Genomic DNA, 12,500 nt, shown 5'->3' on the forward strand with positions numbered 1-12,500 from the left:
GTGTAGTTTCAAACTACTTTTTACTGAACTTTCTATAGAGAATACTATAATAATTTATTGCACTCTTTGCATATAGCTTCGCAATAATCTTATGGTCATTTTCCGAATATTTTGCAAATTTTCATGGGACATTGTTCTTTTTTCGATTACCTTTCGAGTTCGATGCTCAAAGACCAATCATGCTCATGATACGATATCCTCTAGAATAGTGTGTACAACTTGCGGTTTAGCCTGTGGGTAGGGACCCCCTGAAAGGTTGTGGGAGGTCAAGAGAACTCCGTAAAAAATCGAGTTATATAAAAAAAAATGTAAACAAAAAGTCGTAAAAATTTTGAGGTCCATACAAATAAGTTAACCGAAAAATAAAAATCTTGACTATTCGTCCATTTATTTCACTTCAAAATTTCTGCTTGTTTTTGTTATGTTGAGAATAAATTCATTCTTCAACGATTTCATTGCTTACTTTTCATTTGCACCTTTGTGTACGATGTGTAGGAATATCATCCCATGGGAAGAAAGTAACATTTTCTATGCAAATTACAGATTCTGTATTTCAGAGGAACTGCTTCCAATGCCGTAGGATCATGTTCCTCTAGTAGTACGAGATCCCGCTGCAGAATCACTACGTTCATTACGTACAAAGACAAAAACACATTTTTACATACGTTTATGGATAGGAGACTACAATGATAACACCGCAGCCTGTCGAAAGTGGCCGCAAGTAATTTTAATTAAATTAATGTTAATCAATATTCCAAGAAAAATTTCGTTCACTCCGTTTTCAAATAAAATATCATCCACATCATACAATGCATGTAAAGAATACTAAAATCCATAGCTGCCGTTGCACACTCGGCCGCAACTACCTCGCAGCCAGGTGTAAGCAGGTAACATTCCGATGTATTTCTACGTTCATGACGTACACGGATGTTTTTGATATCAAATTAAAGCTGATTTTTTTTCGAATAGGATGATGTATGGCTGCCTGTGAAATAATAGCCACAAGTTAGATCTGCCATCTGTTAAAATAGCGAGATATCCGAAATAAAGTAAGAGAGAGTTATGCCGCCCACAGACTTCGTTCTTTTCCATCCGTTCGAATCGCCGCGATTCGAGCCGTCGCGTCGTTCCGAAAACGCCAAAAACCGATTGTGTGGTGAAAAACCGACGATTCGGAACGACGGTTTTTCACCACACACATCGGTTTTTGGCGTTCTTGGAAAGCCTGTGGGAACGTCTGTGGGCGGCATAACTCTCTCTTACTTCATTTCGGATATCTCGCTATTTTAACAGATGGCAGATCTAACTTGCGACTATTTTTTCACAGGCAGCCATCCTATTCGAAAAAAAATAGCTTTAATTTGATATCAAAAACATCTGTGTACGTCATGAACGTAGAAATACATCGAAATGTTACTTGCTTACACCTGGCTGCGAGGTAGTTGCGGCCGATTGTGCAACGACAGCTATGGATTTTAGTATGCTTTACATGCATTGCTATGATGTGGATGATATTTTATTTCAAAACGGAGTGAACGAAATTTCTCTTGGAATATTGATTAACATTAATTAAATTTAAATTACTTGCGGCCACTTTTGACAGGCTGTAGTGTTATCGGTGTACTCTCCTATCCATAAACGTATGTAAAAATGTGTGTTTGTCTCTGTACGTAATGAACGTAGCAATTCTGCAGTCGGATCTTAGACTATAGTGACATAAAAAAGCGAAGGGTTGTGGGGATCGCGAAATACTTTTTCTAACTGTGGTCGTGTCATAAAAAAGGTCGAAAAACACTGCCTCTAATTACCTGTAGCGAAGTTGCATTTCGGTTACGGCCGGAATCCGTTTTCTTGGTCGAAATCGAAACAGAAACCGAATGTTTGGTCGGACACAAGTATACTTCATTCAAATTTATTTTAGCAGTTGGTTGGCCATGAAATAATTTTCTCAAGTTTTTGTGACTAGAACGAAGTAAGGTTGGCACTCATGAAATGTCGTTAATGTCATAACGCCGTTGCCACAACTAATATCAATTTTTATTACGAAAATGCCGAAAGTGATTGAGAAAAGAGGCAGGGTTTCAGGAAGTGCTATTTAGAATTCAGGTCCGCTCATTCAAATAGTTGTACCCTGATATTCTAAAATCCACAATACGTCAGACGGTAGCGAACATATTCAATGTAAGAGAATTTATATAATGTTTCATCTGAATCTAAACGACTCATATTTCAGCTGAATGTTTCAACAATCAGAAAGATTGTGAATAAAGAGGATGACGAAGAATTTCCTTCCATTGGGGGACCCAAAAAAGTGGTGGCATTTGAGAATTTTATGTTTGCGTGAATTTTCGTTTTCTACTGGATTTTCGATAAATGTCATCGTAGAATAAGTTCCTCAAAATGGATTTTTCTATTTTTCATTTGACTTGTCCTATACGCGCAAGTTACCCTGTTATTTGTTTATTCATGTGAAATTTTTGTTCAAAGGTGAAGTTCATCTTAACTTGAAACTTCCTTCAATTCCTTTTTCTTATATATATTGATGCAAGATGAATTTTGTTGAAGAATTTAACATTCTTGTAATTATCTGTTAATTCGTTCGGGAGATACCCATTCCCAACCACTGCATCATATGCATTTCATCTTCGGGTTAATATTTTTGAAATCTACAAATGATGTAAGCCAAAGAAGATAACGAGCATTAACTCTCCTCAAGCTAGTGCATATTATGATATTATACTGATCTCTTGTATTTTCCATGCAAATAACTGGATTTGGTATGCCTTAAATCAGTTTGTATAAACTTCAATTATGTTCGTCACATATTTTCCGAAGAGATTCGACATTGTGATAAAATACGTAATAACAGAAACTTTTACGTAAAACGGGCAACATAGCGTTGATTTAAAACCCAAAAATGTTTTGACAAGCTTCATAACCCCACATTTTCGTACTATACAGAGTGAAATGTGTCAAATTTCCATGGCCAACCGACTGCTAAAATAAAAGTGAATGAAGTATAGTAATAAATATCTGTCATCTGAACATATCTTTCTCAATTCTTCACAACATGTTTTTGTGATTATCCCATTTTTCAGCAATGACCCTGTACAATTATTTCATAGAAGTCGTGCCAACAGATGTTAAAACATTCCTAAATACAGTTAAAACATACCAGTACAGTGTGAAACAATTAGCTCGACCCATAAATCATGACAAAGGTAGTCATGGAATGCCTGGACTATTTTTCAAATATGATGTTGCCGCATTGAAAGTAACAGTTAGTCAAGAAAGAGATCATCTTGGGATGTTTTTAATAAGGCTGTGTTCTATTATTGGTGGAGTATACGTTTGCTCAGGTGAGAAATTTTTATTGAAATATAATAGTAGGATATAATAGTCATTTAGTGTAAGGAGACCGAATTATATGATTTTCACTAACACGAGTTAGCATCATCAGATGAGTGAAGGTAAACTTAGATATCGATTGAAATTTATATGGGAGGATTCTGCATCTTCTGAAACTTTTTAAGGGTTTTCACTCCCAATCTCTGGAACATTGAGAATTAATGTCAAATAAAAGCTACAATTAAAAAGATTTTCAGAAATTGACCTTCGTCTGATGAAGTCTGATATAGACTCCGAAACGTTACTATACATAATTATAATTTCAAAGTTCCTTTTTTCAGTTCATTGTCAGGCTACTCGATTTTCTCATGACATATTAGTACAAGAATTTACGCTGGAGCAAATCGGTTATTTCAATTTTTAATTGATTTTGTTCCAGATATTGGGAAAGAAAACCCTAAAAAGTTTCAGAAGGTAAACTTAACCTTAATTACTCTACCTTCACCCACCTGAAGATGCTATTGTGATAGTGAAACCGTATCGTGGTTAAACAACTCATTTTAATGAAAATCGTGTAGTTCGGTTTTTTTCTATCAATTCAATATTTGAGAAGGTTGAAGTGAGTTTTTCGCATTATCAAGTTATGTTCAGGCTTTCCTAAATTCTATATTCACATACAGCATTTCGAGTACTATACTTCCTCCAGAAGTAGAAGTCATCAAATTAAGCCACTTCGCCCTGTATATATACAGGGTGTTTCATCATAAACTGGACAAACATATATGGTCGGTAGATGATACCGGGAGAATCATTTTTGTCTCATGACATACACCCCATTTTCGACGCATAAGCGAGATACAGGGTGTTCAACGTCGTATTTGAGCAATATTTTAATGAGTGTGGTCAGTTATGTATAAAACTCAAAGTAACGGTTTCTGATCACATCGGAGAATTTTTGAGTGATCAATTCAGAAAAGATTAAGAATTCTGAAAGAAAAATTCAAAATGGCGGAAAACCTTCAATGTTCGTGATTTTTTTTCGGTTGCCAAATTGAATTTCATTTTCTGAATGAACACAATTTTAGAACAATTTCTGTGAAGAAATTTTTTCATAAATCGAACACTACTTGTTTTTTACATGTCCACGGCGAAAAAAAAAATTCACCCGAAATTGTTGAAACTTTCCCCGATTATACTTCCTTTTATACCTAACACGAACATGGAAACAGAATCGAAAAATATCAAACCGTTTCTTTACTGCATCCGTCCAAATATCTCGTAGGAACCTCTAACATAATAAAAAAAACTGGTTGGGCTTTGAGGCCCAAAATTTTTGACCACGCCGACGTCAAGCCGAAAACAAGTCATGATAGTTATCAGAAAAATATAAAAAAAAATCTAAATTATGTATTTTAAAAATTATTGCCATATTAAAAAAAACCGAGAAAATCTACACACTGTGATGGTTTTTTAACTCCCGTTACTACAAATCTTTATTTATTTACAATTTTATTTTTATTATGTAATCTTGACTAGTGCTTCTGTAAGCTGTCGCCAAAAATTCAAAGGTAACTACGCCAGCTTGGAAGAAAATGACACTTTTTGCCCAACTAAGTAAGCAAAATTAATACTTCGCCACATTTAAACTGGCTGTACTGAAAAAAAATTTACTACGCTAGTTGGGCAAGTTACCTTAAAAGTTGGCGCATTTAATAAGGATTCCAAAATATTATGACATTTGTTACGCCACCTTTACTTATGTGTCAGAAACTGAAAGAGACAGAGAGTAATTTTATGAAGTGTGAACAAGACAGATAGTGACGCTTCTTCTACTTTATGTGTGAGATGGATAGATACACCAATTCACTAGTGAGCGCGAGACAAAATACTATGGTCCATCTTCACAGACGCACACACAATACAAAGCAGTACGTTACACTTCTTCGTTTACTGCGCATCTTTTCGTATTCGTTCGTGTTGATTCAGTACTTACCACTTTTTGCTTCGTTTACGGAACTTGTTTGCTCGTAATTTGGATTTGGACTATTTAGTTTATCTTTCTGACGACCTTTATTTTTCCTGGAGTATCGTTGATCGTGTGATTGTGTAGTGTCAGCGCAGTGTCAGCGTGTCTGTGTACACAACACAGGAATATGCCAACATGCACCTCATGTATGGGGAATGCAGAATGCAGATGAAATGCTAGCGCTGTAGCTAGACTTTACCGTGACAGGTATCCAAATGCTGCTCGTCATCCGGATCATCGAGTTTTTACAAATATGCATCGGTTACTCTCAGAGGGACGATTTCCAAACCAAGTTCACAGTGAAGGAAGACCCTTCCTTTACGGGGATGTCGTACTACAAGCAGTCGAAGAAGACCCGAGTACTTCAGTACGTGCAATCGAAGCAAGCACAGGAATGCCCAAAAGTACAGCCCACCGAATCTTGCAAAAAAATGTGATACACCCGTATCACGTACAACGAGTACAAACCTTCTACCCCAGGATTATCTTCCAAGAGTTGCGTTTCGTGAAACGATGTTACAAAATCACCAACAAGATCCATTATTCTTGGAGAAAATTTTATGGTCTAATGAGTCAACATTCAAAAAAGATGGTTACATGAATCTACATAACTTACACGAATGGCATGTAGAAAATCCACGTTTGATGAGACAAGATAGATCGCAGTATCGTTTCAAAATAAACATGTGGACCGGAATTTTAAATGGGAAAATCATTGGACCTTTTGAGCTACCAGAAGTCTTGACTGGCGAAGTTTATTTGGATTTTCTACAAAATCATTTACCAAATTTATTGGAAGACGTGCCACTAAGCATTTACAGAGACATGTGGTTCCAGCAAGATGGCTGCCCAGCGCACTATGCCCGCTCAGTTAGAGAATATCTCGATGAGGAGTACCCGGGCAGATGGATAGGACGGTCTAGTGCAATCTCGTGGCCAGCCTGTTCACCAGACCTAAATCCACTGGATTTTTTTTACTGGGGAACGGTAAAAAAAAGTTTACTCAAAGCCAATCGAAAATGTAGCTTATTTAAGACAAAGGTTAACGGAAGCTGCCGAATTTGTTAATAACAAAAGGTTTGCTCGTCTGATAACCCGATCTTTTATAAAAAGATGTCGAGTTTGTGTTACAGCTGAAGAAAGGCAGTTTGAACATTTGTTATAGATACTAAATAAAATAAATCTTATAATACAATTTGATGTTTAATTGAAACCCCTCTAAAAAATATTCTTCCTCCTTCCAACCAACCAAAACCAATCCTTAACTTAAAGCAAATAAGAATGAGTCATTGATTGGCCTGCGGTGCCCTGAACTACCTGGAAATACGATTTCTGTCTCGCTTACACTTCTCCGTGTCACTCAAACTAGAATCTAGTAGTCAAATCTAGTAATAAAATTTCGTTTGAAATTGGGTATTTTACAAAAAAAATTGTCCAAGTCTAATTGTCAAATTTTCTAGCAAATGTCATAATATTTTGGAATCCTTATTAAATGCGCCAACTTTTAAGGTAATTTGCCCAACTAGCACAGTACATTTTTTTTTCAGTACAGCCAGTTTAAATGTGGCGAAGTATTAATTTTGCATACTTAGTTGGGCAAAAAGTGTCATTTTCTTCCAAGCTGACGCAGTTACTTTTTAATTTTTGGCGACAGCTTACAGAAGCACTAGTCAAGATTACATAATAACAATAAAATTGAGAATAAATGAAGATTTGTAGTAACGGGAGTTAAAAAACCATCACAGTGTGTAGATTTTCTCTTCTCGGTTTTTTTTTAATATGGCATTAATTTTTAAAATACATAATTTAGATTTTTCTAAATATTGTTCTGATAACTATTATGACTTGGTCTATCAGCTTTTTTCAGCTTGACGTCAACGTCTGGGACACCCTGTATATACAGGTTCATCAAAAACTGGACATATTCTATTACTATTATATATCATTACAGAATGGGTTTGATTTGAGACCTTTTGTTATTGATAACCAATCCGCTTAACAGGGTTGAAGGTCAGGTTGTTGGAATAAAAACCACTTCTCAGACCATTGCCGACATGTTTCGATTTTATTCTAAAATCTTCTTCAGGGCTCTAAAATGATTACAAGATTTTTCAATTAATAACACTTATAAATAAAATGTGTTGGAACATACAATGGGACAATACATCAGTACAACAAATGAATAAAAATCACATTAATGTCTGCATATTACAATGCATAGACAAATTCCGAACTGAAAATACGAAAATTGAGAGAAACATTGAATATAATTTAGCTCAGTATACAGGTACCTGATTCAACATTAAAAAAGGGGGGAACAGTTACTTACAGTCTTTTTGTGGTTTTATAGTCAAAATCATGAAAGATATGAAACACATAACACTCTTAGACAACATCAAACGAGAATTTAACCAAAAATTGGACAAATCGGAAACAGACTGCTGTGATCACACATATGTTATAAGTAAAATTGAATTGTGTTTTGATCTACCGAGATGACATTGACGTTCAATATTAATAATTCGTTCAAGTTATTTTTCTTTTCATTTTGTTGATGAGATAGTAATAGGCTGTATTCAAACTATCAATATCTGTTCTCCTGTTAATGGATTTTTCATCCTGCTTTATAGAGATCATTTCATGTAGTAACCTTTTTTTTTAAATTTTTTGGTGTCCTAATATTTTTATTGAGTCGATGTTAAAATCAAAAGAATGGAGTGTATTTGATACATGTTCTGCTAAGGCGGTGTTGTTGTCTTTTTCTTTTTTAGAGGGTTGAGTATGTTGAGGGAATCTCTTTCATGCTCGGAGATTCTGTCTTTAAGATACCGACCTGTTTGCCCTACATATGTAGACTGACAATCCTTGCAACAAATCTTGTAGATCACATTACTCAATAATTCTTTTGGAGTTGTACTTTTTATTTTTGTGAAAAGCTTTCTGTTGGTGTTTTCAGATCGAAAAGCTACGTCGACACCAAGCGATAAAATATTTCTTCTTATCTGCTCAGATAAACCTTCAACGTAAGTCAGGGCGTAAAATTTTTTGTTTTCAATCATATTGTCTTCTTGAATTTGTTCTCGACTTTCTCTGTAAATAATTTTTTCTATGATTTTGGTGGGATAATCATTTTTCTCTAAAATAGCTTTTATTTGGTTTAAGTTGTCTCGGTGAAATTCAGGAGAGGACAGTTTCAGAGCTCTATTTTTCAAATTATTGATAATATTCATTTTTTGTGTGATGGTGTGCTTTGAATTAAAATTTAAAACTCTGCCTGAAAAAGTCGGTTTTCGATACCAATTATATTTTATTTCATTGCCATGTCTTATCAGCAAAACGTCGAGAAAAGGTAAGGTGTTTTCCTGTGATTCGACTTCAATGGTGAATTTCAATCGTGGATGTACGCTGTTAAACACTGTGATGGTCTCTTCCACTTTATCGTCCGGTATCGACGTGCAGATATCATCTACGTATCTCTTAAAAATAGGTATGCAGAAAGAAAGTCGGCCTAGAGCAATCTTCTGAACCTCTACCATCACGATGTCAGCCACTACAGGAGCAAGACAATTTCCCATCCCTAGTCCAAAAATCTGTTTATAGTATTTGCCGTTAAAGACGAAAAAACTGTTCTCAACGCAGAAATTGAAAAGCTGTAAGAAGTCTTGAATTGTTAGGGTTGTATGTGGCTCGATTTGACTCCATTTACTCTCTATCAACTCAATGGTAAGACATGGCAATGAAATAAAATATAATTGGTATCGAAAACCGACTTTTTCAGGCAGAGTTTTAAATTTTAATTCAAAGCACACCATCACACAAAAAATGAATATTATCAATAATTTGAAAAATAGAGCTCTGAAACTGTCCTCTCCTGAATTTCACCGAGACAACTTAAACCAAATAAAAGCTATTTTACAGAAAAATGATTATCCCACCAAAATCATAGAAAAAATTATTTACAGAGAAAGTCGAGAACAAATTCAAGAAGACAATATGATTGAAAACAAAAAATTTTACGCCCTGACTTACGTTGAAGGTTTATCTGAGCAGATAAGAAGAAATATTTTATCGCTTGGTGTCGACGTAGCTTTTCGATCTGAAAACACCAACAGAAAGCTTTTCACAAAAATAAAAAGTACAACTCCAAAAGAATTATTGAGTAATGTGATCTACAAGATTTGTTGCAAGGATTGTCAGTCTACATATGTAGGACAAACAGGTCGGTATCTTAAAGACAGAATCTCCGAGCATGAAAGAGATTCCCTCAACATACTCAACCCTCTAAAAAAGAAAAAAGACAACAACACCGCCTTAGCAGAACATGTATCAAATACACTCCATTCTTTTGATTTTAACATCGACTCAATAAAAATATTAGGACACCAAAAAATTTTAAAAAAAAGGTTACTACATGAAATGATCTCTATAAAGCAGGATGAAAAATCCATTAACAGGAGAACAGATATTGATAGTTTGAATACAGCCTATTACTATCTCATCAACAAAATGAAAAGAAAAATAACTTGAACGAATTATTAATATTGAACGTCAATGTCATCTCGGTAGATCAAAACACAATTCAATTTTACTTATAACATATGTGTGATCACAGCAGTCTGTTTCCGATTTGTCCAATTTTTGGTTAAATTCTCGTTTGATGTTGTCTAAGAGTGTTATGTGTTTCATATCTTTCATGATTTTGACTATAAAACCACAAAAAGACTGTAAGTAACTGTTCCCCCCTTTTTTAATGTTGAATCAGGTACCTGTATACTGAGCTAAATTATATTCAATGTTTCTCTCAATTTTCGTATTTTCAGTTTGGAATTTGTCTATGCATTGTAATATGCAGACATTAATGTGATTTTTATTCATTTGTTGTACTGATGTATTGTCCCATTGTATGTTCCAACACATTTTATTTATAAGTGTTATTAATTGAAAAATCTTGTAATCATTTTAGAGCCCTGAAGAAGATTTTAGAATAAAATCGAAACATGTCGGCAATGGTCTGAGAAGTGGTTTTTATTCCAACAACCTGACCTTCAACCCTGTTAAGCGGATTGGTTATATATCATTACGTTATTATTATTATCAAATCACTCGAAAACGGTGCATTATACGAGAAAATATGAATAATACTTTTATGTATTTTACAAAACGTTCAAATATTCCTTAGATAGCCAACTCAGTTTCAAGACTTGGTTCATTGAATTTTTGGTATTTTTATGGTTCGTAATGGTCATAATAAAATGGAAGACGTGGGTGATATCTTCTGTTCGAAAAAGATTAATCAAATATATAAAATACTATATTCCGAAATTCATTTCAAAATAAAAATATTTTATGTTTTCTCAAGAGCCTGTTGCTCTCAAACTGAGTCGATTCGGAAAAAATGGTAAGGGAAAAAATGTTGCTTCTGACCTCAAGAATCTACTGTTGAAATATGTGTACGAGTGAAAGACTCAGCCTGTAAATGCAAATGTATTTTAACGTTTTCTTTACTTAATTAAAATGTCCTACTGATAAAGATTATACTTATACTAATAACTAACAAACTAACTATGTCACAACTATTTATTTCCACTCGTCTGTCACTTGCACTGTGAACTGTACTGTACTACTGTCCTGCTCCTCAGCTCAGCTGATATAGGCGCCGGAAACATTCTCCTGCTTTCGCGATCTCTCTAGAAAGGAAGCGGAAAAGGAGCGGCCGCCGGACTGGTTACACTGTCCCCTTCTTAAGCCTGTACTGCCCCAGAACAGATTCCTTGAGTTTTTCCGAGGACCGTGGCGAAACCTGCACTCATCACCAACTTCGTTTTCCATCTTTTTAATATTTGCTTGACAGTATATCATTTCACAATTAAGACACCTATTGAAATTAGAAAAATTTTAAATATTAGCATTATTTGTGTGGTTTTAATCGAAATGAATTAAATAAGAAAATATGAAACTGATGAAGAGATAATAAATAAATAATCTCGAAAGCTCGAGCAAGAAAAGAGATATAATTCAAGATTGCTGCTATCCCGCTAAGAAAAATCAGTATAATTCATATAACGGAAACGAATTACAAATCATATGTAATTGTAATTGTAGCTCGAGAAAGAATCCAGTTATCTATGATTTGCTTTCTGATATCTTTTCATTTCGAAAAAAGAAATGAGGGATTCTTGAAGATGTTTTCCATAGTCTTGTAGTAGATCTCGACATGCTTTCAGTAAGCATCAATTTTGGGACAGCTTGTTCATGGGTAGACTCTAGTGTAGATTTTCATATTTAGATTAGATTTTGAGGTAGCAGCGCCTTGAAACCCCCTTTAAATCTACAATATATAGCCATGACATCTCACAATTGTTCATATATCGCAAAATATTTCGCATCATAATGTTCAAGTTCGTTATATCTGATAACATAATTACCTTCTGTGGCCAAAGGGGCCGATATTTTTTGTCCTCGTTATGAACGAATTCAACTGTAATTGGTAATATAATTGCATTTACACATGAGTTTATTCGTCCAGAAAGTGGATTAATGAGAAGTAAATTTAAACTTGCTAACATGAAATAGTGGAAAGTGGAGAAAACTTCTAATGACAAATTTTTCTGAATTCGACCCTTATCAAAATAAAAAAAAATCTTTTCAGATTCCATAAACGCAAATTACCGAATATATTTTGAAGACCATATCAGTATGCAGATGATGAAAATAATCTAATTGAAATTTTCTTTCGTTTACAGGTTTCATCAACAGTATGGTGCAGTCTATATATAAATTATTTTTGTGTAACAAGAAGAAACATACACAAAATGATTTTGAAAATGTACCTGTTACTGTTCCTCCCATTGTACCTGTGAAATTAATATAAAATTTAAATAATTACTGTATTGATTTTTTACACCTATTCACCATTTCGCTCATTCCATGAGACCTATAAGTCAACGAAGGATTAGAATTTTTGTTTTTTTTTTTTGTAGCTGGAGGAAAATCTGCAAGTCAGACGAACCACCCTCTCCTGAGGAGGAACAAGTGTGGGGATCCTCACTCTCCTGAGCTCGAGACCCACTAAAAACCCTTAACTGCTTCTTGCAGGCCCGGATCTAGGGGGGGGCAAGCGGGGCGC

General features: G+C 34.7%; 1 protein-coding gene across 3 annotated transcripts in view; it reads left to right on the forward strand.

Moving 5' to 3' along the window:
* The window catches only part of LOC123308706 (endoplasmic reticulum-Golgi intermediate compartment protein 2), a 50,088-nt gene extending 37,829 nt beyond the window's left edge, over positions 1-12,259 (forward strand). For 2 of the 3 annotated variants that reach the window (XM_044891489.1, XM_044891481.1), the window contains exons 5-6: positions 3,099-3,359; positions 12,118-12,259. In XM_044891489.1, the coding sequence (XP_044747424.1) occupies positions 3,099-3,359; positions 12,118-12,245 (389 nt within the window). In that variant the 3' untranslated portion in view covers positions 12,246-12,259. The remainder of the gene's footprint in view (positions 1-3,098; positions 3,360-12,117) is intronic. The other variant, XM_044891495.1, reaches the window with a different exon arrangement.
* Positions 12,260-12,500: the final 241 nt, after the last annotated feature.

The sequence above is a fragment of the Coccinella septempunctata genome, chromosome 1, assembly GCF_907165205.1.
Source record: "Coccinella septempunctata chromosome 1, icCocSept1.1, whole genome shotgun sequence".
NCBI lineage: Eukaryota > Metazoa > Arthropoda > Insecta > Coleoptera > Coccinellidae > Coccinella > Coccinella septempunctata.